This window comes from Channa argus, chromosome 20, assembly GCF_033026475.1.
Source record: "Channa argus isolate prfri chromosome 20, Channa argus male v1.0, whole genome shotgun sequence".
Taxonomy (NCBI): Eukaryota; Metazoa; Chordata; class Actinopteri; order Anabantiformes; family Channidae; genus Channa; species Channa argus.
The window spans coordinates 10,623,281-10,649,936 of record NC_090216.1 but is presented as its reverse complement, the minus strand read 5'-3'; the positions used below and the strand labels follow the sequence as shown (position 1 = coordinate 10,649,936).

Here is a 26,656-nt window from a genome sequence, read left to right as displayed (position 1 = left end):
CATAAAACTACATAACGAGATACGGAGTAAAAAAAAACCTCACTCTGGCGTTGCCGTAGTTTATGAGAGTACTTGAAGTGTTTAAAAAGGACTGTAGGTGGCGATGTACGCGTGTTATGCGTCAAAAAGCCGAGGAAGCAGGATTTACCGGAAATGCGCTGGTACTCCAGCGGATGCAGAAATTTCAAGATGGAGGTGGACGGGATTGATCATGTAGGTGTTTGTTTCTGTCGTTTAAGTGGTTTTACTGGTACGTTATTAAAGAAATGTTACCAGGATGTTTGAAGCCGAAGGATTTATTTAAACCAGCTGCAAAATAGAATGGCAGAGCATCCGTGCTGTATATTGTGAAGTGTAGTTTTTTATTTAGAACAATGAATGTATAGTATGCTGCCGGTTTGCTGTCTCATTGTAGCTAACTAGCTAACGTAAGTTAGCTACACGCTAGCTGTGACCCATTTGTCACTTGTACATAACTATAGTTAGCTAACTTGACCAATTGTCAGCTGTGCACTGGAAATATTAACCACCGTTTTACTTAAACAACATGCAATGTTTGGTAAATGGGACCTAAAAGCAACGACATAATTTGAGGATCATGAACCGTAAAGCTAACGTTATCTCAGCTGTCTTTGTGAATTAGCCATCGCTATGAAGCGTTAATCATGAGATGACTAAGCTTGTTTTATTATTATACTCAGTGCTTCACAATAACGACATCAAACGAGACAATTGGTTATCAGACTTTGCATAGTTAGTCTTAACAATGGCCATTGACGTTAATGGAACTTTTCTAGGTGTTATAAGTAAACAGTCGGAACTGTTAAATTGTTGAAAACCTATAATTAGTTTTAATTTTAAAGTCTGCACGCACAGAATAAAGTAGAAACTAATTAATGCTAAGTTGTCATTTATCAAGTAAAGCCCAATACACTATGGTTTTAGCTAAATGCATTGTATGGTACATTAGAATATGGTTTCTCAATGTTGGTCCTTAAGGACCCCTGCCCTGCTTGTATTTGAACTTTCCTTTTGCTTTACCCACTGCTTTCACCACCCAATTCACATCTTTCGCCACTCAACCCTCACCTAAATGGCATCCTACAGCTTCCGATTGACTGAACACACCTAATCAAGGTAATGACCAATGGGTAGCCCTGGGACAGTTGGGAAAACATGAAGAGCAGGGGTCCCTGAGGCCCAGAATCCGAAACCTCTGCTTTGGGCCATATTTACATACCAAAAGATCCCCTGAAAACAGCATTTATCATGTAAAAAAAAATAATGAAAGTAATCATCTGTTGAAGCCCTCCATCATGTTATTGGTTTCTCCTAGAAGAGGTCAGTCATTTTACGCTGTCGGTGTTTATGTCTAAAGCAGGGTGTTTTTGGTTAACAGATGGAGATGGGGGATAGTAAAGGGGGCTCAGGTCTCCAGCAGTACTACTTATCGAAGATAGAGGAGTTACAGGTGAGAAATATAAAATATAATTGCAGATTTTTTTTTATTGCTTATGACTATTTCACAACAGCTTGCCTATCAATACTGAACTAGTGTTGTCTCAACAGTTGACAGTTAATGAAAAGAGCCAGAATCTCAGACGTCTGCAGGCACAGAGAAATGAGCTCAATGCCAAAGGTAAGGGTCACAAAGGATCATTTACTGATTTCAAATGATGCTCTTGACAAACTTCAGCTTTCAGTGGAAATTAGAAGTTCTACTATTTCTTTTGTGTTAGTGCGTCTCCTTCGTGAGGAGCTGCAGTTGCTACAGGAGCAGGGATCCTATGTAGGAGAAGTTGTCAGAGTCATGGACAAAAAGAAGGTCCTGGTCAAGGTATGCATCATAACCTTTTTTCATACTTTGCAACACAGTCTATTTTGATTACTAGTTGGAAGTAAATCTTGTAATTTCCAGGTGCATCCAGAAGGAAAATTTGTGGTGGATGTGGACAAGAACATTGACATCAATGATGTAAGTATTATAGTTGTGATAATGGCTGAATGTCAGAAAAGCACTTGTCTTTTTTTTTCAGTTGTTGTTTTGACAATACCTGGAATACTTGTATTGCAGTACGACCAAGGCACAATAATGAATGTGAAATCATGCAAGAATCTCAAAGATAAGTATTTCATGTTAGGAAACATGGAATCTAAACTATTCTATCATCCCTATGTCACTTATGCATTAGGTCACTCCAAACTGCCGTGTAGCTCTGCGTAACGACAGCTACACCCTACACAAGATCCTGCCCAACAAGGTGGACCCTCTGGTATCCCTCATGATGGTGGAGAAGGTGCCAGACTCCACCTATGAAATGATTGGTGGCTTGGATAAGCAGATCAAAGAGATCAAAGAAGTCATTGAGCTACCTGTGAAGCACCCAGAGCTGTTTGAGGCTTTAGGGATTGCCCAGCCTAAGGTGGGTGGTTAGCGGGGGCATTGGTAATGTACAGGAGCTCTTTGTCGATTTTTTTTGATATGCTGTACTGATTTGTTATAGGACAGAGTGCCCTGTAAAGATGTGAGTTCCCTGTGTGATCCTGAGACACAAATTATGGCCTAGTTGTTTTTAGAACTTTTATAGTGTTTTTGTTGATTTTTATTAAAATTGAGATTAGTATAAAGATTAGGTTGAGAATTTTTGCTTTGGCCAATTAGCTCATTTAAAAGGACATCTAGAAATGTCCACACTACATTATCGTCTAATTAAAATTGTTTTAGGTTTATCTAATTTAAAATTTAAGGCTCCATTTAACAAATATTTTGTTATTGTGTTGAATCATTTTCTCGGTCAGTCCTTTAATCCCTGCTAAAATATCAAATTGCAAGAAATGCTCATTAGTGTATTTAAAACCTTGTTTTCAACTATCTTGTTTTTTGTGGGAGCAGGGTGTTCTGCTCTATGGCCCCCCAGGTACAGGGAAGACCCTGCTGGCCAGAGCTGTGGCCCACCACACTGACTGTACCTTCATTAGAGTGTCTGGCTCTGAGCTAGTGCAGAAATTCATCGGAGAGGGTGAGCTCCTGTCTCTTCCTAACGCTAATAAAATCCATTGCTAATTTTTTATTTATTTTTTAAAACTTATCAAAAAACTGTAGCTTTAAGTCATGTATGTCTTGCAACAGGTGCCCGTATGGTGCGCGAGCTGTTTGTCATGGCAAGAGAACATGCTCCCTCAATTATCTTCATGGACGAAATTGACTCAATAGGCTCATCTCGCCTGGAAGGAGGCTCAGGTGGTGACAGCGAGGTGCAGAGAACAATGCTTGAGCTGCTTAATCAGCTGGATGGATTTGAGGCCACCAAGAACATCAAGGTAGAACATACAGTGAAAACAATCTTCTGCTCATAAGAATAATTCATAAAGTGTGTGATTTGCATAGCATACCCTAGTACATTATTATCTTTCATAACATTTCAGAAGTTTGATTAATTCTGCTCATTATACTGCATACTGGTATAGATACTTCACAGTTGGAGTTAGTTAATGGCTACATTAACATTGTACAACCTTACAATGAATTATAAGTGACAATATTTCTAAGCTGCTTGGAAATATGTGAAGATGTTACCATTTGTATTAAACTTTTAACTGCTTTAAGTTCATAGTACTCAGTAGCAGTCTTACTTGTGCACTACATTTAATTATTCTGATAAACAGTGTTTTATGAAATGGAACTGACTTTCTTCATAACTGCAGGTCATCATGGCCACCAACCGTATTGACATCCTGGACTCTGCTCTACTCAGGCCAGGAAGGATTGACAGGAAGATTGAATTTCCTCCTCCAAATGAAGAGGTAGCTACTTGTACAGTATACACCACCCACTCACCATGCTCTGGGGGTGTTTGTATTAAAGAGTGTGCTTTCTGATCCGTAAGGCTCGTCTTGACATCTTGAAGATCCATTCCAGGAAGATGAACCTGACACGTGGCATTAACCTGCGAAAGATTGCAGAGCTGATGCCTGGAGCCTCTGGTGCTGAGGTTAAGGTGAGATTAGCCCAGTGCATGGCAGAAGTTGCATGTTAGCTGGGATAGTACACAATCCAATAACTTTGTATCTTTTCAGGGTGTTTGCACAGAAGCAGGGATGTATGCTCTGAGAGAAAGGAGAGTTCATGTGACCCAGGAGGACTTTGAGATGGCTGTGGCAAAGGTTAATAGAATATCCTCTTCTGTCATGAATAAAAAGATGCAAATTTCACACTTTAATATCAAGTTCCTATCATTCTAAAATCTGTTCCCTATTCTCTTCACCAGGTGATGCAGAAAGACAGTGAGAAGAACATGTCAATCAAGAAGCTGTGGAAGTAAAGGGCTTTGTGTATTCTTGCACAAAATGCAACCACATGTATATTTTTCTTCCTTTGTTTATGGTTTGGTTTATTATAGTTACATGTCATTCTAAGTAAAGGTTTCCCCAGTGAACAGTAAATGGCTTGCCTTTTTTTTTTTAGCCCCCTCAACTAAATGACCAAATGGCAGTGCCAACAGATTTCTCTTTTAATTCAAACAGTAACATCAGTTTCCAGCATGAAGGGTTGGCAGATTAGTCATTTTACAGGTTTGTATATGCAACATGTTTGATATGGCACTTCACATTCTAGTTGCTATTATAGAATATGTCTTACATCACACAGAGTGCAGACCTTTGACTACAGCTTGCTTTAGAAACACTGTCCTACATGCATGTGCAACATGCTTGTCAAAGCCGTTGCGTTGTTGTACTGTTACGGATATAACACACAGTATGTACGTCAGCTGAAGAATATAAAAACAAAGACGAGCTTCATGATGCTGATGAGAGCCATTATTCCTCAGCCATCACAAACCTGTATCTGTGGAGTGGTTTATATGGCAGTAAACACTGGGTCACTCTTAACTCAATCCTCTGGAGGCTCCCCTCAGTTGTAGCTATCCTTGTATTATGGTCCATTTTTCTTTTTTAATTCGGAGGAGCAGAATCACTTCTCACCCAGGACACAGGCACCCACTGTGGCTCCATCTGCACCTTCTCCAGTAAGACCTGAAGCTCTGCTAAGGCACTGATTGGGTCCTCCTTCACCAAGATATAGTCCACCCAATGGCCATAGCACTCATCCATCCGCTCTGCTGACTGCTTCATTTCTTGTAGATCGTCCTCCTGCTCAAGAAAAGGAGATGCACACAGGTGAAAATCTAGATGTACAGTAGCATTTCTTCAAGAAAGGGTGCATTTAAAAATGCTTTGTAATGAAGGTATTCGAGTTCCATGAGGGCAATTTTTTTTCATGCAACTCACTGTGATCCCTAAGCTGAGAGAAGAAGAGCCATGCGTTTTCTTTTGGCTATCATGGATGTGGGGACGTACAAAGATTACGTATGGCTTGAACTCAGCAGTCCGTAAAATCCTCAGTGCCTAAATGTTGGGAGAGGAGCAAAACACATTACCAAGCAGATGGAAAAGCTTATAAAAACGGTGTAAACTACTTTTAGAATATGACGTAAATAAATATTGGGCCTTCTCTTTGTAGTGGCTATAATACTGGATGGATCAAAGTAATAACTGTAGCCAACTAAATGCTATGTAAAAGTGAGCACAGTCTAAATGTTGGACTATCATTCAATTGAAGGGGAGGACAAAAGGTACTTATTGTACAGACTGTAAATTTGAGAAGTAAAATTTGAACTGTCAGTAGCAATGCATCTTGGAATATACTGTACTAATTATTCTTTGTGCTACTGTAGTTGCAATAATCAGTGTGATAAGATGAAGCTGGTGATCTAGACAGAACAATACTCATATCTAATACATATTTTGATGAGCCTTAGCACTAAGAAATAAAGAGATGGTTAAGTCTTTGCACATTTAATAAGGTAAAGCTGTGAGCACTACAATTACTATGTTCAACTACAATACAGATTTATGTGCTGCAGTTTCAGTACTAACCTCTGGTTGAACATCCACCAGGCAAACCTTGTTCTGATCCAAGACTTTGTGAATGGACTCTAAACTGGTGCCATACAGATTTTCTTTATACTCCCCATATTCAATAAACCTGCAAAAATACAGTGCCTTTATAAATCATGAAGGTAATGTGGGGCTAAACAGACTGGCATTATAAGTCATTTTATAATTTATTATAAGATTTAAATAAATCCCTTTCTTGTTAATAGGTTCAATCTTATGTATGAAGTAAATGAGTTATTGCATCGGTAAGATAGTGACCAGTACACACTTGTCCTTGTGGATATCTGTCTCAAAAGCTGCCTTAGTGATGAAGTGGTACTCCACTCCTTCTCTCTCGTGACACTTCCTGGCTCGAGTCGTGTCTTCAAGATGCATATTCAGAAGCAGCCAGGGAGGAAATACAGAGGTCAAATGTTTAACACTGAACTTTTTCCTGATTTGTCATTTGTTTAATCACAACATTAGCTATATGTATTATGACAGCAATTATTCTAAGTTGCTATGGAAAAATCAGTCACCAATTTAAATGAAGCGTTTTGTATCTGCACTAGTGATGAGAAAACATCCATCCATCATGTTAAAATAACGTTAGGCGTTATGGTTCGCACCAATATCACAATGTGATAGTTACTGTGTTTTAAAGCATCACAAACACCCAGAAGATTACAAGTCTGCAAGAATTGATTCACCATATTCAAAATTTGGAACAACAAATATGTTTGTTACAGCAACAAATATGTAACTGTTAAAGCCAAAGCACAGAATGAAGCACAAAAATGAAAATGCATTTTCTAGGTACATTCCCTTCCAAGAGAATATGAACTGCAAAAAATGCATATGAAAGAAATGTTTAGAATTTCAGTTATTTGTTGGCATTTTCACTTAAATATGTTAAAATCATGGAAGATAAAACCTTTTGCATCAGATAACCCAGATGTAATCTTTTTCAAAAGTGATGACAGTAGTGATGGTGAAGGCGGGTTCTCCCTTCCACCTCCTCTTTAGCGGGTGAAATACATGTTCAAACAGGGTTAAGGTTTGGTGATGGATTTGGGTCAGTTGACAATCGTCACATTTTCCCGCTGAAGAAATTCTTTGTGTGATTTGCATCAATGTCTATATGTTTGAAGAAGCTCCTCTCTATTATGAGTGATGCATCTTACTGTAGATCTCCCAACAAAATGTTTTTGAACACCTGGATTCATTTTGTTGCAACCATCATCATTAAAGATCAATGACCCAGCAGAAGGCATGAAGCTCAAGTCATGACCCTGTCTCTATTGTGCTTCAGAGAAGGGTTTGTGGTTTGGATCAGATTCTCTCTTTCTCCTCACTTTGGCCTTTTCATAACTTTGGTAGGTTCATCTTGGTCTCATTAGTCCATTAAACATTTTTGCAAAACTTGGATTTCCTCTGGATTTCTGTTTATCAAGTCTTGTTAGAATGGTGGATTATGATACTTTCAACCCTGTTCTGTAGAAGTTGTTGCTGATGTCACTGACAAGTCTCACAAGGTTTGTGTCATTAACCAATTTTTGCTGACCGGTTCTGTGAGTTGCTCAGAACAAAAGTGGTTTCTTTCTTTTTCAGGCTGCCTGAATGCTTTTCTCTCATTTCTCTATATAAAATGGCTTCCTTTTTTAACCATAGTTTCCTGTTTTCCTGTTGATTTATTATTTTATAACAATAAACTGTCTTCACTGGAAAAACCCAAAGCTAAATAACAAAAGTTGTTACATAGAACAATTAATTGAAAGTCTCACACTACACTCCAGGCTAAGAAGACATGCCTGTCAGTCAATGTTCCAATATTTTTAAAAGAGATAAAATATGGGTGATCTGATACAAAAGGTGCTTTTTCTATGTTGTTTAACATATTGAGCTTTTGAACTTTCTTACCTTTCAACCCAAATTTCTGCAGTGTAAAGCAAAAACTGATGAATTGCTGTCCCTGTTCTACTTTTGGTGGAGAGTGTAAGCACAATGCATGAAAAGGAAAAATAAAATCAATACAGATAAAACACAAAAACAGACTCACGAGGCACAGCCAGACCATATCGACGAGGATTGTCAGCTATCACTTTCTGTTTGAGCTCAGTCACTCGAGCTCCCATGGAACCTGAGATAGTACAAATAACAGTTACACATTAATAATGTGCTGGGAAAATATGCACCCAAAACACCAACAGCCTTATTTTTACAGCAAACTTTCTAAAATTGTATTTGTAGTCTCATCAATGTAAAAAAAAGCCACAGTGGACCTACCTATCAAGATTATAAGGCGAGGCCTTTCACCTGGGCGCAGCAAATACTGCATTACTTCTTCATAAATCAGAAAGTCTGTATGCTCGGCATCTGGAGTTTGTGGTTCTCCTGGTGAACTCTGGCAATCCTTCCTGAGGCGGAAACTTCTGCGCAGGCTGGCTGTGGTCAAAGACATCGAGGTACTAATGTAAGATGGACAGAGATCCATACTGTAAACTAAAACCTGTAATCTGCAAGTCTATCTACAAGTTTAATAAAGAGGAGAGGCTAATTTGGAATCTATGCACTTGAGATTCCAGATTAGCCTCTCTTTAATTAGAATTCAAATCCAGTGTGCCATACAATGTACAACACAGACACAGTGAACAACACCAGTAGAAATCAGTAAGAGTACCTGAGTAAAAATCCCATGAGAAAGCATGGCCACAGAAGGCAGGGACTGCCTTACTCTTGGGAGAAACTACAGCTCATATTAGACCATTCATTCAACCAGCTCACTGTAAATCTCATTAACTGAACAGAAGCTTTGGAAGCCATGCATGCAGCTTCTACCTCTTAAAGCCAGAAAAGCACCTTTAGCTTGAAGCATGAAGAAGAGAGGCCATTTGTGAAGCACAGTTAGGCAAATGAGGCGCCACAAAGACACTGTCAGAAGCTCAGTGACTGTAGCACAAACCACAAAAGCCCATTGAGGTACAAGCACACATTCACATAATGTGCTGGGTTTTTTAATGCAAAGTGAGGCCTTGAAAACACACCCACAACAAACACTCTGCCACTTATCAACTCCTGACACAGAAATACACAAAGATCAGTGAGAACTAAAGCAGAACTTCCATTTAAACCTGTAAACTTTTCACATTATTGTCCACTGAAATCAAAATCGCCCGAGCATTGATCAATAGCTCTCACAGATCTGTATGTGTCAACAATCCAAAAACAGGAAAACGGTATGGAAATTATAAATATGTTATTGGGATAATTTAGAGTTTATTAAACAATAAATATCCTGCTGTTCTTTTTGCTCCCTAAATGAAAGTATCTAGTTTCTGCTAAACTGCTAAAGCCAGTCATTCTTTATTTATGTATTACTTTATTTTACTAAGCTTGCAGAAAATATTAACATTTACCTACTGAATGAAATATGTAGGATTTAGTTGTGTCAAACAAGTGGATTTGAAGTGATCTTTAGAATCTAGAGAATTGACAATGATGTTAAAATAAGGTCCAGATTAAAATGGAATGTGGAAATAATTCATTCAGGTACACGACAGAAAAACACAAGCACAAAAATCTGCTGTGGTGATGCATTTAGTAACTCCAGTCTGAACCATCACAAAGCAATTCACCACAAAACCTCAAGAACCGATCTAAAACAAGGGATGGATTAGCAGACAGTTTTAGCAGAAATGGGACGTTGCAGTATTAACTCATTGATCATGCCTTCTCACCTAAGTCCTTTCCATTCACAGCACCCTCACGGTCACAATCTTCTGTAAGAAGCCAAGCCAGGATGAGAAGACAGGATGAGAGGAGGGAGGAGATGGTGATGTAAAGGGTTCTTTCATTTCAGAAGGCAGCAGGTTTGTATTTGAGTGCATAAAAGTAAATCACAGAGGCACCAGAATCCGTGTTTTCAGGTAGGGGAAGAATTTCATTAAGAAATTCAGCCATGGAAACATGAAGTGAGCTTTAAGAGGAGGGTTTGTCTACATACCTCTCTCAGCACGATCATCTGAGGTTAGCAATGCAAGGAATAACACAGTATCACTGTAGAGAGTGACAGAATGTTACATCTACATTAAAAACTGCAAGAGTAACATCTAAATGTGTGCCTACAAATCCATCACTGTGTCAAGAGCTTTTACCTGATTCACAGTTGCGTTGTTCTACCATTTTTCATGTGGTTTGATAGTTTAGAAAGAGATGTAGTAAAACTGTTTGTTCAAATGTCATTTGAAGATTTCGGAGTTCACCTTTCATGCAGATAGTGTAGACACAAAAAGGACCTGTCTTAACAACTACTAAGTGTTTTTAACAAACCACCATTTTATTTTACCTGAAAACTGAATTAGGAATTATAACCATGGTTGTGTATTTTTTTCAGAGATTAATATTAGATCCCTTGTACATAATCCCTCTCTCTGTGTCTCCCTGGCTAGATTACATTTGAGCTACACTACAATCCGTATCTGGAGACTAAAGCTTCTTGTACATATATGATTGTAAGGTCAGGAAAGACCATTTGTGACTGCAGAGCTAAAACAGGCTTACATGTAGGAGCTTTAGCAGCCACTGGAGTTGGGAAATGGCCCATTTTCATCCTGTATCTCAGGCGCCTTGGAAGAAAACAGAAAAACTTAATTTATTTATTGATTCATTTTTTTTATCTGAAAAGTAGAAGATGTAACTTGACAGCGGAGGTGTTGTGGACTACCTCTCCTGGAACTGTGTGGAAGGGATGAGGCCAGCACGAAGGTTACAGTCACCTATCCTCTTGGCCTGCCACCAGGTGGTGTCCTCCTGGCTCACCACCTGTAGAATGTCCCCCCTTTTGAAAGGAAGTCCTGCTTCCTGGCATGGTGTGGCCTTGTCCTCAAAGGGTGTGTAGTCAAACAAAGCTCGAAGGTGGACCTGGACAATTTTTGTGTTAGTGATAAAGTATTACTTAAACATTTTACCCGCAGTATGCCCATTAGCTTTCTTGCAAGGATTTAGGAATTTTCTAAAACCTAGAATAGGGATACAGATAGACAGACCACTCCTCCTGGTTAAGAGATATTGTTGTGCAGAATATCTCCTAAAAAAACCATTGATTTTACACAATGTCTTTCTGAAAGGACTAAACAACAAAGATAAAGATTTAGGAGATGCAGGCAGGATTGTGTTAACTCCAGCTGTTTCCCCACTTTTCCAGTCATGTTGCTAAGACAAGCTAACACATCCTATAGTTCTTAAAGTCCGTAGGCTCTGTTTCATCAAAAAAATAAATAAAATAAAAATAAATTTAGGCCTGAGGGTGTTGAGCATATTAAATTCTTTTTAAATATTTTTCTAACTTGATGTAGACACTAATAATTGTAAAGTGTGACTTGGTAAGCCAATATATTTTCTACTGATTATCCAATTTAGGTTAATAGTTAATAAACAATATTATTAGCTGTTGCTGTTAAATACAGGTACTGACAAAAAAATGATAAATGTCCATAAATTCATGCATTTCATAATTAAGTCCAAGGATTATCCTCCCTACTAATACTCACTGGTATCTTTCAACCTTTGACTGATATTACCGGTATGCAGGTACTAAAGTTTTTGTGGTATTAAAAATGTCTTTAAAAGTCTTTAGTTGAAAGTGGACCCTCAGCATAAACCCTGCATACATTAAATATATGTGGTATCAATTTTTCCTCATCTAACTCTCAGCAAGGAAGCAAATATAATTAGTTCCCAAAATACTAAATCCTTTAATAACTTTATCAAAAAATTAATTCTGCTGTTCCCAGTGAGACTATCTGTAAGTGTCAGTCATTAGCAGATTATTAAAAACACAGCTTAATCAAATCCTTTCCCAGTTAATTTGTGAAGGACAAAGTTGCTGTTGACTATGGGGCAAAGTGGCTGCGCATGACAGAAAAGTTCTCACCCTGCTTTCCTTCAGTTTGTCTTCTTCTACGACAGCTGGGATGATTTTCAGGGTAATGGAGCCCTGTGACTGGGACTAGTCAGGAACAGTGTGTTATTGTTATCCACTGTATGCACAGTAAACATCTGAATAATCATACAGTATCTGAAGTAATACCGTCCGCACATGGGAAAGCTTGGTTTCTTACCAGGATCTGACTAATTTCATCTGGCCTTCTGTGGGTTATCAGGTTTCCGTTGACCTCTCGAAGCTCGTCCCCTACATGCACCAGACCTGGAAACACAGACACACACCCACAGAAAAAGTCTACTGACAACTAGTCTATTCGCCAAGAAAAATGAAGCAAAGGAAAATCCCAGTATGTGTAGGAGCAGAAGGATATTTTTAGAGTACAAGTGGCTCAAATGTTAATTATTGTCCATTGGCATAAAGTTGCTTACCTCACCATGGCAACAGCCATGAGCAACCCATGTTTGTAATCTCAAAATATGCAATTTCGTGGCACTAATCCTAAGGATTTGATCTCTGTAAACAGTTCATGGGTTACACAACGTAATCCCTTGACTTTTCTGTCAGTATATCAGCAGCAATAAGAAAGCTGCATCATACAAGAACTTCATCATATAATAAATTATATTGAGGTACTTTTCTGCTGCCAGACGCTTGCGTTTTTTTCAACAGAAAAATAAAACAATTACATATAACTCACATCTTAATTATAATTTATATTTGATAACCCAGTGTTTGTCTCACCACTGCGGTCAGCTGCCCCTCCCCTCATGATTCTTGCCACAATTACAGCTCCCGTCACTTCATCTCTCCGAATAGTCGCTCCCTGGTGGAAAAGACCCAACAATAAATCAGACCATCAAGCGCAGATCCAACCTTCAGTTCACTGACTTGACACAATCTTCCGACAGACTGTTAAAAGCTGCTTCTCACATGCAGGCTGGAGGCTTTTGTAGGAAAGGTCAGTTACTTGTTAGAGAAAATGCTGAAAGGCTGTGTGACATAAGAATTTCACATGCTATCATCACGATCACTGATCGCTGTTTGTGCTGCATCTCAGTCAACTAGAGCGACTAAAGAAATGGCTGATATGCTTGTAAGCCAAGTCACATATTTAGTTTCCCAATACATATTTGTTGCTCTGGATCCACTCTCATTGGTTTTCGTAAACCAGTTAAAAACAACCCTTTTTCTTTGTTTCTTTTTTTAAACTCTTTTGCTTGAAGGACCTTCTTGAGAATAAGTTTGATAGCATCACACAGTGGCAAACATTCACACCCTAAAGCTCTCTCTGGACTACATGGAGCGTTAAAGCCTCACTTAGGGACATAGGGAGGAAGAAGAGAGTGTGATGATTTATTATTTTTTTTTATGTGTTCAGGCCTGATGGGTCTCTCACCAGTGGCTCCTTGTTCTTAACCAGACGGACAATCTTCACCGACTCCTCCTCAAGGTTGTCATCAAGATCGTCCGGCAGCGGTGGCAACACTGGGTCAAAGTTCTTCTGGGCCACTGTGTCATGGGCTGACAGCAACGCCTGCATGAGCCATTTAAGATAAATTATAAAAGAGGTAGCAAAGATGGAAATAAAGAATGAAAGATAAAGAAAATGATACTGTAAACCAGTGGCTGCTTTTGCAATTGAGTGTTCTGGTTTCACAGCCATCAAGTTTCCCAGAAAACCAATAAACTGAACATAATCACTTAATAAGAGTAATTATGCAGGCTTGCCTGCATCTGAGGGACTGGGGTAGAGGTTTAGATAGCTCTAATGCTGTGGTTATGTAACAGATGATCAACTTAGAGGTCATTCAGAGTAACTCGAGGTGAAAAGAACTAACAAGCAGCTACACGTCAGAATCAATAAGAGGGTGTCTGAGTCTAAAGGAAAGAGACACTCAAGCTTTTATCGATTTGTGTATGGGTGATAAAACACACAAAATGTGTGTGTTTACCTTGAGGTGAGGGGTGTTCAGCAGGAGAAGCAGCTCTCTCTCGTCCTCCTCCAATGGTCCATTCTGAAGCTCTTCTGCCAGCTGACAATTTAAATCAGAAAACACCTGAGTACTACATTTTGAATGTAGTACCGCATCTCTTTATACAATCACCTCGACTGAATTGCAGCAAGTTTACTTATATTTAATTGTTCAGCTTTAGTCTGCATTTAAATGCATTGCACCTACATCTTCTGCCAGACAGGAGGCACTGTGTAGAACTGGAGTCGGGCTCTGTTTCTCATACTGCTTCAGTTTCTCATGGATCTGTATAATAAATTTGTAAAACAAATGAAGACAGACATCAGATATGCACAAACACAAAGTTACTTTTTTAAATGAAATTATGATCGTTTTATGAATTAAAGAGTTGGAATTTCTACCAACTATACATATGTATAGAAAGACATTTTGCGTTTCTTGTAAATTCCTTTTTATATCAATATTTAATGAAAACAAAAGCTTAGAACTGAACCAATTATTGCTTATTGTTTTATTAGTTCTTTTTTGCGCACTACCAACTGAATGGGAATCTTTTGTTCTTAATAGAAAGAAATGTGACTAGGGTTGTCATCTTCTGATATGGTTTCCAGGCTACAGCAAAGATAGAAATATCAAACCAACCCATCTAAGATACACTCATCATACCTTCAGGAGGTAGGCAATGCTTCTCTCACTGAAGACGTCTTTGAGGAAGACCATGTCTTCCTTATGGTTGGCATCAGGGTGGAGCTGAGATGTTAGGAGGGCCAGAGTCTCATGCAGCCCTACATGTCATCAAACCAGGAGTCACATATTATTGAATCATTCAAACACTCATTTTCTTAAATGAACAGTTAAAATCGGGTTAATGATACTGAGTTATTATCACACTAATTAAATAAATTCTTGTTTTCTTCACATCAATGTAAACATGCTGGCTTTTTTATGTCACAAAGGCTTGATCATATCAGTTTGACGTTTGGCTGCCAGTTTCGTTAAGCGTGCAAACCCAGATTCCCATGGAGTCTGACATACCTTTTGTCATAGAAACAGAGTAATCTCACAGGTTTTTAAGCTTATTTTTTAGCTTCTGGTACCAGTGTCACTAATAACTCATGTATGCTTGATATATTAACATGTGTATTATTTATAGGCATCAGGCAGAATGAACAAGCAGGTTGCACAAGTGTTTGCTTGTACCTGTGCTTGCAGACACGATGGGCATGATTTCAATCATCCAGAGGAGGCAGGAGGGTGCAGAAAGGGAAGGAAGAGGGAGGGGGAGGGACAAAGCCAGTGGACGCTCTCAAGTTGTCTCCCCTCGGTTGTCTTCTGTTCCTGACATGTGATGAAAATAACGATGGAAACAGTACTGGGAACGATAAAAACACAGTGTCCAAATTAGGGAAATACCATAGTTCTACATTTAAAAAGGGAGAAAAAAATACTGCATAATTTACCAAATTATTTCGTTTTATGAAGTAACTATGAAATTCTTCCAAGACCACATAGGATGCAAATAAAACGGTATGGTTTATCTTTTTATGATATAGAAGAATTTGACACACTTAGAAAATAAAAAAATAAACGTTGCATTTCCCTGCCGGTAGGTGCAACTGACAGTTAAGGACTGTTAGTACCAACACTATAAAAAACTAAAATCTGACTTCTCGTGACGTTAACATCACAATGATGTTCACTTACGCAAATGTTTCAGTCCTTTAAGGATCAGATAGAAAAGCATTTTATTTAAAATCACTACGAAATGTAAACACATTTTAAAAGTGCCCTCAACCAGCCATTCTCTGACAGTGATGAATCATCCCATTGTCTCGAACTTTTAGTATAATTAAGATCCGCTCTCATTACTGAGGCATAAAGCATTAATCTCATTTTAAACTCTGTGACTGTCAAACTAGACAGAACAGCGACCACTTTTATCCTGTTGATGTTATGTGGCCTACAGTACCTCTTATGTTTGTGTTATTTACACTTTAGTCATAGTAAATAAGCACTGACAACACCACAATCACCGCAGACATAAGATTAAAATGACCATATTTAAACTAGTTTTTACTTTGCTGGTGTGGAATCTGATACAGAAACATGAATTAAAAACAAATTTTCACCCAGCTATGCATACAACATACATTACATTAAAATTGGTTACACAATAAGATGCAAGTCATTTAAAATCAGGGTGTAATAACGAAGAGGACTTTGACTGGCTGGTAGATACCAAGTTGCTGAAACATGTTCAACAGAATCCTTCATCACAATGTCACCATCTCAACACTATAACAGCAATAGTGTTATGTCTTAGATATTATGGGCATGTTTTCCCCAAACACACCCAGATGTGAGTGTCAGAGTCATTTGGAGGTCTTGCTGGCTCAAAGTTTTAATTTCAACTCCAGATTTCTTCTGACTGCACACAATAACTGATTTTTAGCTTTACTGTTTTAAACTGTAAGTTTAACATTTGTCCCAATACGTGTTAGTGATACAGCCACTGGCAACTAAGATTAGTTCAAATAAGCCTCTGAAAGCTCATTATAATCAATATGAGGAGCACCTGTCACTAATTTCTGACATTTGACAGATCCACTGAAAATTATATGGCTTAATACAACCATAATGAACAAAAAAGGTTGGAGCCAAGGCAAACTATGAATAGAAAGTCAATTTGAACACATTAGCAGAAAACATCCGATCTCAGACACAATCTGGCTCAAACAGTCCTTAATTTAAAATATTATACAGCAGTTTTCAGCATCACAATATTCTATTCATACCATAATCATACCAAAAAAATCATACCAAAAACATTTTCAACAAAGGGGGGCCACTTTTTTATATCAAAAGACTTTAAGAGTTGAATTTGAAATTGATAAAACAATTTCTTGATCAGTGAAGGCATTAGGCATCTTAGTACGTTCTAACATTCTCCTCTACAGCTGTCGGTACCAAGCAACTGTGTGCACTGGTTTAATTATCATCCACATTTTGAGTAACAGACCCTGCTATATTCTAACAGCACATACATCAGTACTCAAATGTGACTAGTACCCTGAAAAAAAAAAAAAAAGAACCACTTGTTTTAATGTATAAATGTATTAATGCAATTTCAAAATAAAGCACAATGATCACTGTTACTATAGTGACTTAGTGTAGAGCAAAAACAACAGCTGGTTAAAGTGGTGCTGCTTTTAACCATTTCATGTACTGACAGGTGGTTAATCCATAATAATACATAATCTTTTATTAAATATATTTTTTATAAAAAAAATCATCTCCATCTGCGAGGGTGAAGTCAAATAAATAGGGTGAAGTCAAATAAATATAGATTACACTGTAGGATACAACATTATGTAAACATGCTGTTAAAGGCCATGTAGAGCCGTTGTCCATCACATCCATCTATAGCAGAAAAACAGCATTAACTCTCTTTAGATACACAGAGCAGAGCTTCCTTCACGTCAATTAGGGGTCCGCACCCAACGACCCTTAGTGAAACAACAGCAACAAGCACTTTCTAGACGTTTTCAAGGAGGCTTCTATACATTTAAAAGTTTTACACTTTAAACTGTCATCAGCACTTTAAGCCAGGGAAAGTTAAGGCATTCTTGGTAATGGCTGAAATAAAAAAAAATAAAAAAGATTAACATGAAGCAGTTAGGGACACACACTAATCACTTAATTGGATGACCCTTAAGAAATCTTTGTGGAGCAGACATTACAGCCTAATGGAAAGCAGCTGAAAGTAGAAGTCTCAGTATGAAAATTCTGCAACAGCAATTCCTGACACACACACGTCATTATAGAGAGTCAGGCCATCATCAAACGTATTTACTCTTATTGCAATACTTTTGTCTTTGGTGAGTATGTTGACAATCAGAAATCAATGCTGAAAATCAATGCTGAAAGTTTTCATCTATGCAAACAACACATGAGAATTTCTACTTTATCTGAGCTGATTAAAAACAATCACAGCATTTCATCTTATGTCATATATCCAAATGAATTTAATCAAAACAGTCCTTTACAATTGTCTTTTACTTCAAAGATTTGCCTTGCTCTTTCATGTTATTTTCACATTTTCGGATGGTGAAAACACACCAGCTGCCAAGGAAATTTGTAGGTTGGAAAAACACTGAAGACAGGATGGCACTGTGCCAAATTGACAATTAGAATAAACCACCCGGCACAAACAGACCTTTGTTTAGCTGGTGACAACTGTTCATAAAGCCCAGTTTAGAGCCATGATTGAAATGTTTAAGCATTTAACTGTGCTTTTACACATAATACGTGAGTAAGAGCATATCAATTATCTGCAGCTATTCTGTTTTCCCCTCATTTCATATCTATTGTTTTATTATTTAAAAGGAATAGTTAGGGCATTTTGATAAAATGCAGAAAGCTGGATCAATCCACTCTGTTGGCACTGGTATCTTGTCCCTCTCACTAGTTACATTTCCAACATGTTGAAAAATTTATTATTATTCTGTACTTTGACTTCTTCTGCATCTAAATGTACACAGTGGCAAATACAGTAGATTACATGGTATTGATGCATAACTAGAGCATGACCCCTGACTTCTCTCCCCGAGTGCCCGTCAATCTGGCATCAATAATACCACCCCCAAATTGATTCAGTCTAATGCTGCACCACCATCAGCATGTCTGTCCTTTCATTCATTCATTCAGAGGGGCATTGACAAACTAGCACTTAAAAATCCATTCGGCACATTATCCGATAAAGGTTTTCTCAAGCATGTCTGTGTGTGTGTGTGTGTGTGTGTGTGTGTGTGGGGGGGGGGGGGGGGGGGGGGGGGGGGAGTTATCTCTATTATCTCTTGAAATTTTCTAAAGATCATATTTGTTTGTGACCATTCAATTTTACACAAGTAATGACCTTTAAAAGAGACATGACTGACAAAACAATACTTTACTGTATGTAACACGATTCAGGGTGGTAAATGGTTAAGAGCTGGCAACTAAGAAGTGGTGGAAGTTTTGTTTTGCCTGTTTTGAGTTGAGGTGCTGGTCGACTGAATCTGGTATTGCTGGACAGAGCCCAGGAGGTTTTCAGTTTCCAGTCTGTATGCTAGACTAAAATAATCTGTAGTGTGCAGACATAAGAGTAAGAGTGCAGAGAGTAAGAGAGACATTTTTCTATCCTCCAAGCAAATTTGAAAATGTTCCTAAATGTCAAGTGGAAGCTCCTTAACAATCACATCAATCTGGTCCTTACTGTTGAGAAACTTAGAATCCTTTATCCTGACTTCACAATGACAGTATTATCTTACTTTTGTGATGATCTTAAGTCAGCTTTAATAATTATTGTTTTATAGTATGCCAGTGGCACTTTACAGCATTTGCATATAAAGTCATTAAAATGAATCCTTAATGAATGCTTCTCTCTCTCCTTGGAAAGTTCTCTTTTCTATATCCCTGCATCATCTAAATAACTTAACAGTGGAGGGAGTTTCTGAAGGACACTTCAGCAAAATGGTTCTTATACTGAAAAGTCTGAAGTAGAGTTTTGACCTTCATTTGATCTTGTTTACACCTCCCAACAGCTCACTATTATTGTGATGTGGTTGAAATGAGAACAGATCTGTCTGTTTTTTGTGTTTTCTTAATGCTTTTTAATATTTCATGTTCCTTTCGCTGCTGGCACCCAACATGACTCCAGTGGCTAATGGCAACATTTTCTATTGTCCTGACTGCGCTTTATGACTCAGATATCATCTATGATGGAGCTCTGAGAACTGAGGACTATTGCTGGCTATAAAAATCTCACTTACTGTCCCTTTTACATTTTTTACTTCTTTCCTGGTTTTTCTTGAGCTTTGTCTTTCCCCCCCCATTCATTTTTCCTTTATAAAACACAAGATTATTTATCCTACTAAACAACCAAGTCTGCATTGTAATCTATTACACTGACACTGTGTGAGCGGAGCTTAACCTCATGTCACTTTCTTCTCACACACAAACGTGCACGCCACCTGTTTGACTGACTCACTTGCTGTTGGACAGGTCCCGAGAGGGAGACAGAGAGGGGTGAGGTCGCCGACACGCTGCTAACGCCATCTGCCCACCCCTCTGTACATCTATGGCCAGTCCACACAGCATCTACAGTATGTCGCCACCCACTTGGCTGATCTGACATGTTTAGATAGGACAGATTTCATTCCAAATAAAAAAAGAAAAAACGATAGCAATATGATAATTTATACTCTTTACAAATGGAAAAATTAGTTTTTTTTATAATTATACCAATCTGAAAACACCAGAAATAAAATTAAATGTAGTGCAGAGGAGGTCAAGAGCCAAACAAGAGTGAAAAAGCTTATAAGAAGAATATTATTTCAAAACACCTCCAACACCCACTGAGACACAGCAGACTAAAGTGCTGAGAGACTGGATTTGTCTGTGTCTCAGGAATAGAAACCCTCTATTTTTTGTGTAGACTGACCAACAAGGCAATTTCAATATTTTTGAAATGGAGTTGAGGGAAAGAGGAGGACTTGACATGGTGGTTTAAAAATGGCTTCTATCTACACCAGAAAAAAAAAAAAAAAAAACTTCAGAGGCTTATGATTGGTGGCTGAGTTTATCAAGATAAACATGAGACAAACCGAGGACACAACCGTGTCACTGGTGCCCAACCTTCCTTCCAAAACTGCAAGAAGTAACTACAAATGATGCAACCATTTCATGTAGGGTCCTTAAGTGTCCTTTTGTGACACTTAATGACCAATGTGTGTCTACTGTGGTTATCCCCCCCTTTCTGTTGTTCATTGACTCTCCATGGTCATTACTGAGGAGGTTTTGACACTTTAAACTACGTTCCCATTTCACCTTGACTCTTGGTTTACTAAAACCACATTGCATGACCCTGATCTTCCCTGAAGGCCAGTGAAACCATAAAACGAAATCTCTCCTGCCCTGTAGTAAAGCCTGACCACAGCACAGTGACATGGCCAAGCACTGCTGACCAGCTTAACAGGACATTTTTAGTTATTAGCTCATGCATCACAGAAACACATTCTCCATCAAACCCAATTTAAACTAAAATTGGAGATGGCAATCAATTACAGGTGATACCCACCCCTAATTACCATGTCTGGCAGTCTGTCACCCACGCCGTTTACTCACGTGCTTGGAAAACCTAATTTTATTCAAAGCCTCAAAAAACTAACTGTGAATTTAGATTTTGCATAAAACAGAGTAAAGCTGAGTCTGACTGAGTGTAAATTAGGACTCGATAACCACGTCCCCTGAGCTCCTCATTTCCGCACATACACAGTGCGAAGTCAGTGCATCTTACCTCGCTGAGGATCCTCACAGGGTGCGTGTTGTGTGTCCCTCTCCAAACCAGACCCCGCTTCTGGTTTTGGCTTTTCTCTTCCTCTTTTCTTGACGTATTTCTCTCTGCTCCCTCAGCCTGCAGCTGCAGCTACACATCAGCTTTTTGTTTCTCTGCTCCATCCAGACTATTGCTCCCCTTCCCCCCCCCCCACCTACCTACCTCTCTCTCTCTCTCTCTCTCTCTCTCTCTCTCTCTTTCTCTTTCTCTATGCTGCCTTCAAGTGCTCCTCGTAAAACTCCCATTTAACATTTAGGTACGGTTAGGAGTAAAACGATTTACATTGTTTCTTCTCATTCACCCATTCACGCGCAAACACTCACACACCGATGGTGGCTCCCATGCAGGGTGCTCACCTGACCCTCCGGGAGCAACTTGGGCTTCAGTGTCTTGCCCAAGGTCACTTCGACTGGGAATCGAACGACTGCCTTTCTGACTGAGCTACAGCCGCCCCAGTACTGTTGTCACTGGACCAAAAACAATTCAGCTTTGCACACAGAGTTAAAATAGGCGCCCATTGTTTTTTATTGCTTTTAAAGAAGCCTTTGTCTACCAGGAAAAGGTAAATAAACTGATAAATGCACATTTGTTTATTGCTAAATTGTTCTTTTTTTGACAGAAATTAGCTTTTTAATAAATTTTAAATCTGCTTCAAATTGTTTTTAACTAAAAAGAATTTATATTTTCATTAGTGGTCAACAGGATATGACAAATGACTAAATGAAAACTAAAATCGCCTTGTACTGATACGTATAATATCCAAAAAGCTACCAAACAAAACTTATCAAACAGCAGAGCATGGTTGTTAGTTGTTGTTTTTTTTAGAGACACCCTGACATGTTGCAGTAGGAAAACCACATGGGAATAAAATGAATCTCCTTTTGGGTTTCGAGGTACAGGCTGACTCACTTTGGCTCGCTAACTATTGTTATTATGAGAACTCAGGATGTCTCCTGTAAAAAAGGGAAAAATAAAGAAATAATAAATCCTATTCTTTTGTTTGTTTGTTTTTGTTTGTTTGTTTGTTTCATTTTAATTGGTTGTACAATTCCTAACAGCCTTATAAGGCATCACAGTGTGCACACATGCTGGAGGCTGCATGCCCATTTGGTCCGCCCCTCTCAAATCCATCCATTGCTTTTCATCCCCTCTCTCCATGTCTGGGGCTCATAGAGAGCAGTATGGTACATGTTTTGGCTGATGCTCAGAGATGCCTTGTGGGAGACCAGTAATATGAAAACATGAACTATGAATCATTATAGACCAGACAGATCAGTCACAGCTATCTTTCCATATCCCTCTTTCCCTTTTGTTTGCAGTCTTGTTTGCTCCTTCTATCCCCTTGATCATTCCCCTTTTCCTACATGTCCCTTTTTGCTTGTCTTTTGTTAGCCTACTTGTTGTAAAGCTCCAACAGACATTAATGTGCTCAGACAGTGTGAGAGGGAGAAAAGAGGAGAGGAATCATTGCTGCTACCCTGTGATCACAGTCTCAAATTGTCTCTGTGTGTGATTAAATGGATGACAAAGCATTTCATCGTTGTTCAGGGGGTCAGATACAGTGAGTGAGTGAGTGGATTACACCAATGGCAGCTTCAGTCTCTTCATAAAGACAGATCTTCTTGGGATGTATCGTCACATGCAGACAGGTGGGACAGTGTGTCAAGATGAAGACAGGAAATATATGCGAAGAAAGAAAAGTCAGTTTTTTCTTTTGTTAAATGAAATGCATCAAATGTCTATGCTGATTTATTATGTGAATTGTGGTCCAGTCCAATCTCTTATGTAGTGGTTCACATATAATGTCACAATCAGGAGCATCACAACAACTCCACAATTGGTAGCATTTGTAATTTCAAAGCTGGTTTGTGTAATATATCGAAATTTATGCAATATTTGCAATATTTTATTTAAACATAAATTAAACCTTTCTTGCTTTTCTATGAATTACACCTGCAGATATGTTTGGAGACACGTTGCCTATGTTACCCTTGCTCCTACTTTGGACACGTTCGGTCTGAGCTTACTGTAACTGTCCACTCAGGTGTAGGTGATGTTTCTAAAAGATAGAAAACTGTCCACACTAATGGGTTTAAACTGCTGGGCAAAAGAAAACAAAAAAAGCACATCAGAAACTGATCATATACTCAAGCACTCACAAGCACGGACAAACTCATACACTCAAAGAAGTAATTACCTTGACATCTGCTCGTGACATTGGTGGATGCTTCATTTCAGACCTTTACATGCTCATTTACAACATTCAAAGCCAATCATTATTCATGCTTTCAAAAAACTGAGCTGTAAATATTGTGAAAAATTTGACGTGTTTCCATGGCTACCTGCATGCTTGAAGAGGTTCATTTTGCAGAAATGATGTCAACCTTTTTTATCTCTGAGCCATATGCTGGGTTTTCAAAAGCTCCCTAATGATAGAACAATTAAAACTGTTTCAACAAATATCATACTAAATACTAGTTATCATTTACAATCAAAATCTCAGGATTTTTACGTGTAGCAACTATGGGTCTGGATTTAAATAATTATATAAGCTTTAATAATTCAATGAACAATGATTAGTTGGTTAGTTATGATGAGTTGGAAATTTTTATTTTCTATAAAGAGGCTGATGTTTATGATGAGTTGTAAAATTTGTCAAACATTTAGTTGAATATAAAAATGAATGTGAAAATAAAATTACTGATGGTGGAAGATTTGGTTTGAACTTTATCCATACAGAGTTATTAATGTTTTCCTGATAAAGAAAAAACACAGTCGCAATCAAGTCAAACAATTGGAATATATAAACCTCCCATATACTTTGCACCGGATCACAACTTTGTGCTTTTCTATTGCATTTTCAAATTTTTTACATATAATATACTTGACTTTAGTGATGAGGCGCTTTTCCAAAATAGAATAAAAACAATGTGCACAACAATTACAGTAAGTTTAGAAGCTATTAGAATTAATTTGCTCTTGGCAGCAAGGGACGAAGAAAAATCCATGTGAAAAAGTAAAATCACAGCTCTTCTGCAAAACAGCAAATAGTGAGCATGTATGCAACATGGACACAGATATTCAATATGTAACGGTAATAATCATCTTCTTCTTTTCCTTTTGGCTGGCTCATCTGTCAGCCTGTCCATCACCAGAGCAAACAGGAAGGGGCTCAGACCCACCTCCACCTTAAACTCCTTTAGCAGACCTACAGCAGACCTCACCACAGTCTTACAGCTCTCATACATACTCTCATACATAGGCATGAAACCATATTGCTGCTCGAAAATGCTCCCCTCTGCCCTTAGCCTAGCTTCTACTATTCTTTCCCACAACTTCATTGTTTGACTCATCAGCTTTATTTCTCTGTAGTTGCCACAGCTCTGCACATCTCCCTTGTTCTTAAAAATGGGCACCAGTACATTCTCCTCCATTCTTTGAGCATCCCCTCACTCTCCAAGATCTTGTTCAACAAACTAGCCAGAAACTCCACTGTCACCTCTCCTAGACACTTCAAACCTCCACAGGTATGTCATCAGGACCAACTCTCTTTCCACTCTTCATCCTCTTCAACGCCTTCCTTACTTGACTCTTTGCTTCTTCATGTTTTACACCAGTCACCTCTTCTACTCTTTGGTCTCTTTCTTCTTTTTTTTTTGTGGCTCCATCTAACCTGAAGCAGGTTGTGCATAAACAGGACTGAGAGCTTCCTGGGCAAGTTGTTGTGCAGCCTCTACAGTTGGTTTGACTTTTTCTTGGCCACAGAGACCAGAGTGGTTACAGAGCCACAGTCACTGAGAAGAAGGGACAAAAAAAGCAACAAGATGACATATTAATAATAAGATAAAGTTACTTGCTAGAAATGACTGTAAATGTTTTGATGTTAAAAATTAAATGTACTTGAGGATGCAACCACATAAATTATGCTTGTCTGGCAGTATTCTCCTTCCTGTCTGGAAGACATCTGTGAAACAAAACAAATGTCATTATTTACAACCCACATCAACCACCACCCACCAGGTCTTTATTTGCTATATTAATATAACTAATATATTTCAACTGATGAAATAAGTTAATTTAATATGAATTAACACATTATTCTCCCCATGTTTTTGATAAATAAAATAAATAATAAAATAAATGTTCTATTTCTATTCATGACATTCAGTGTTACTGTGGAAGGAAGCTTGTGCCTTAAGGCCAGTGGAAGTGTAACCTCCCTGGTCCAAACAGTCCCAGTTGGCTGCAAGTTCTCTTACACGGGTTCTTCGCTACAGAGACAATGAAATTATTTCAACCATTCTGACATTTTTACTGTTGTTATGTCTAAACTGTTGACTTCCCACAGTTACAGTTTTTTTTTCTGAAGATTATGGCCATAATTAACCACAATTTAAAGTAAAATCAGTGTAATATATGAGCCAACAATAAAATAACACAAAAACCAACCAAATTCTAATCTACAAGCAAAAAACTAAACTCTGAATTTTTTTTTAATGAGGTGGATAAACTGTGTACTAGAAACATAGCAAACCCACATTATCCTTTGTGATGTGCAGTGTTGAGGCTTGGGTAGCTTGTGTCGATTTGTGTTTCTGCTGCTGGTTCACCAGGTCAACCAGATCGTAGCGTACAAACTTGTCTTCAGTAAACATGGTCACAAGGGGTGACAATACTCACTACTAGATGAACTAAATATTAAATGAATAACCAGAACCTTTACCAGTCCTCAAGGTTTTCATGACCGAAGTGCAACTGCTGCCATCATTTCCGCTGTAGTTTGAACATGTGTTTCACTAACAGAGAGAATTACAAACTCATCTGCCATATAAATTACTACTTAGTTCAAAATATATCCACAAAATGTCTCAGTAGACAGACAAGCTTCAAATGAGTTCCAATAAAGGAAATCAAGTGTAGATATCAAATATACAAAATTAGCAAGAACAAATGACATACATTTTTTAACAACATCACATTCAATAGTTTCATCCTTAAAGACTGAAGTGGTTAAAATGCATAATTACAAAACGTCTTTCTTTTTTATCCCAGTTGTGAGTTGAAAGCGACAACACACAGATGTCCCAGCTCAGTCTTGATTGGATGTTTCCTGTAGTGCTCTTCACCCTTGAGTCTGCCCAGTCTACACACAGAGGAATGAGGAAATTATTTAAAGTTGTACAATTATACATTTTATTACAGGCTTGAACTTAATGTCTTAATTGTATCATAAAATGTAAATAAACTAAAGTACGACAGGTGTGTAAGCAGACAAGTGTAGAAAACAAACCTGCTATAAAATAATGTAACAACAATGTCATGCGATCTGGTGATATAGTTATGGCCAAGGTCAACAGCTGCACCGGTTTTATTACAGTCATCATCCACTGCACGTATGTATGCTCTCTTAATGGCACCTGGCACTTT

The 26,656-nt window shown here is 38.3% G+C and overlaps 2 protein-coding genes across 8 annotated transcripts; one reads left to right on the top strand and one right to left on the bottom strand.

Annotated features, from left to right (window-relative positions):
• The first annotated feature begins 99 nt into the window (after positions 1 to 99).
• psmc5 (proteasome 26S subunit, ATPase 5) lies at positions 100 to 4,443 on the top strand. 3 transcript variants are annotated; one of them, XM_067488417.1, is made up of 13 exons: positions 100 to 213; positions 1,108 to 1,137; positions 1,400 to 1,471; positions 1,570 to 1,639; positions 1,740 to 1,837; positions 1,919 to 1,975; positions 2,193 to 2,423; positions 2,894 to 3,020; positions 3,131 to 3,321; positions 3,706 to 3,804; positions 3,888 to 3,998; positions 4,078 to 4,164; positions 4,269 to 4,443. In XM_067488417.1, exons 3-13 carry the CDS (start codon positions 1,400 to 1,402, stop codon positions 4,320 to 4,322), a joined length of 1,197 nt encoding a protein of 398 aa, XP_067344518.1. In that variant the 5' UTR covers positions 100 to 213; positions 1,108 to 1,137; the 3' UTR covers positions 4,323 to 4,443. The 3 variants fall into 3 exon arrangements, with proteins under 3 accessions (XP_067344518.1, XP_067344517.1, XP_067344519.1); XM_067488418.1 differs by lacking the exon at positions 100 to 213 and adding an exon at positions 226 to 250; XM_067488416.1 differs by lacking the exon at positions 1,108 to 1,137 and having other exon boundaries at positions 133 to 213.
• A 314-nt stretch (positions 4,444 to 4,757) lies between these two features.
• On the bottom strand, positions 4,758 to 21,391 carry LOC137105800 (MAGUK p55 subfamily member 3-like). Of its 5 annotated transcripts, none has more exons than XM_067488411.1 (20): positions 21,191 to 21,391; positions 15,055 to 15,192; positions 14,521 to 14,639; positions 14,062 to 14,139; positions 13,834 to 13,914; positions 13,278 to 13,415; positions 12,623 to 12,704; positions 12,057 to 12,142; positions 11,870 to 11,944; positions 10,661 to 10,857; positions 10,498 to 10,562; positions 9,941 to 9,958; positions 9,675 to 9,716; positions 8,618 to 8,683; positions 8,224 to 8,382; positions 7,997 to 8,077; positions 6,227 to 6,320; positions 5,938 to 6,046; positions 5,290 to 5,406; positions 4,758 to 5,154 (listed from the first exon to the last, which is right to left on the bottom strand). In XM_067488411.1, exons 2-20 carry the CDS (start codon positions 15,089 to 15,091, stop codon positions 4,954 to 4,956), a joined length of 1,845 nt encoding a protein of 614 aa, XP_067344512.1. In that variant the 5' UTR covers positions 15,092 to 15,192; positions 21,191 to 21,391; the 3' UTR covers positions 4,758 to 4,953. The 5 variants fall into 5 exon arrangements, with proteins under 5 accessions (XP_067344512.1, XP_067344511.1, XP_067344513.1 ...); XM_067488410.1 differs by having other exon boundaries at positions 15,055 to 15,226; positions 21,191 to 21,390; XM_067488412.1 differs by having other exon boundaries at positions 4,758 to 5,151; positions 15,055 to 15,226; positions 21,191 to 21,390.
• Between the last annotated feature and the right edge of the window lie 5,265 nt (positions 21,392 to 26,656).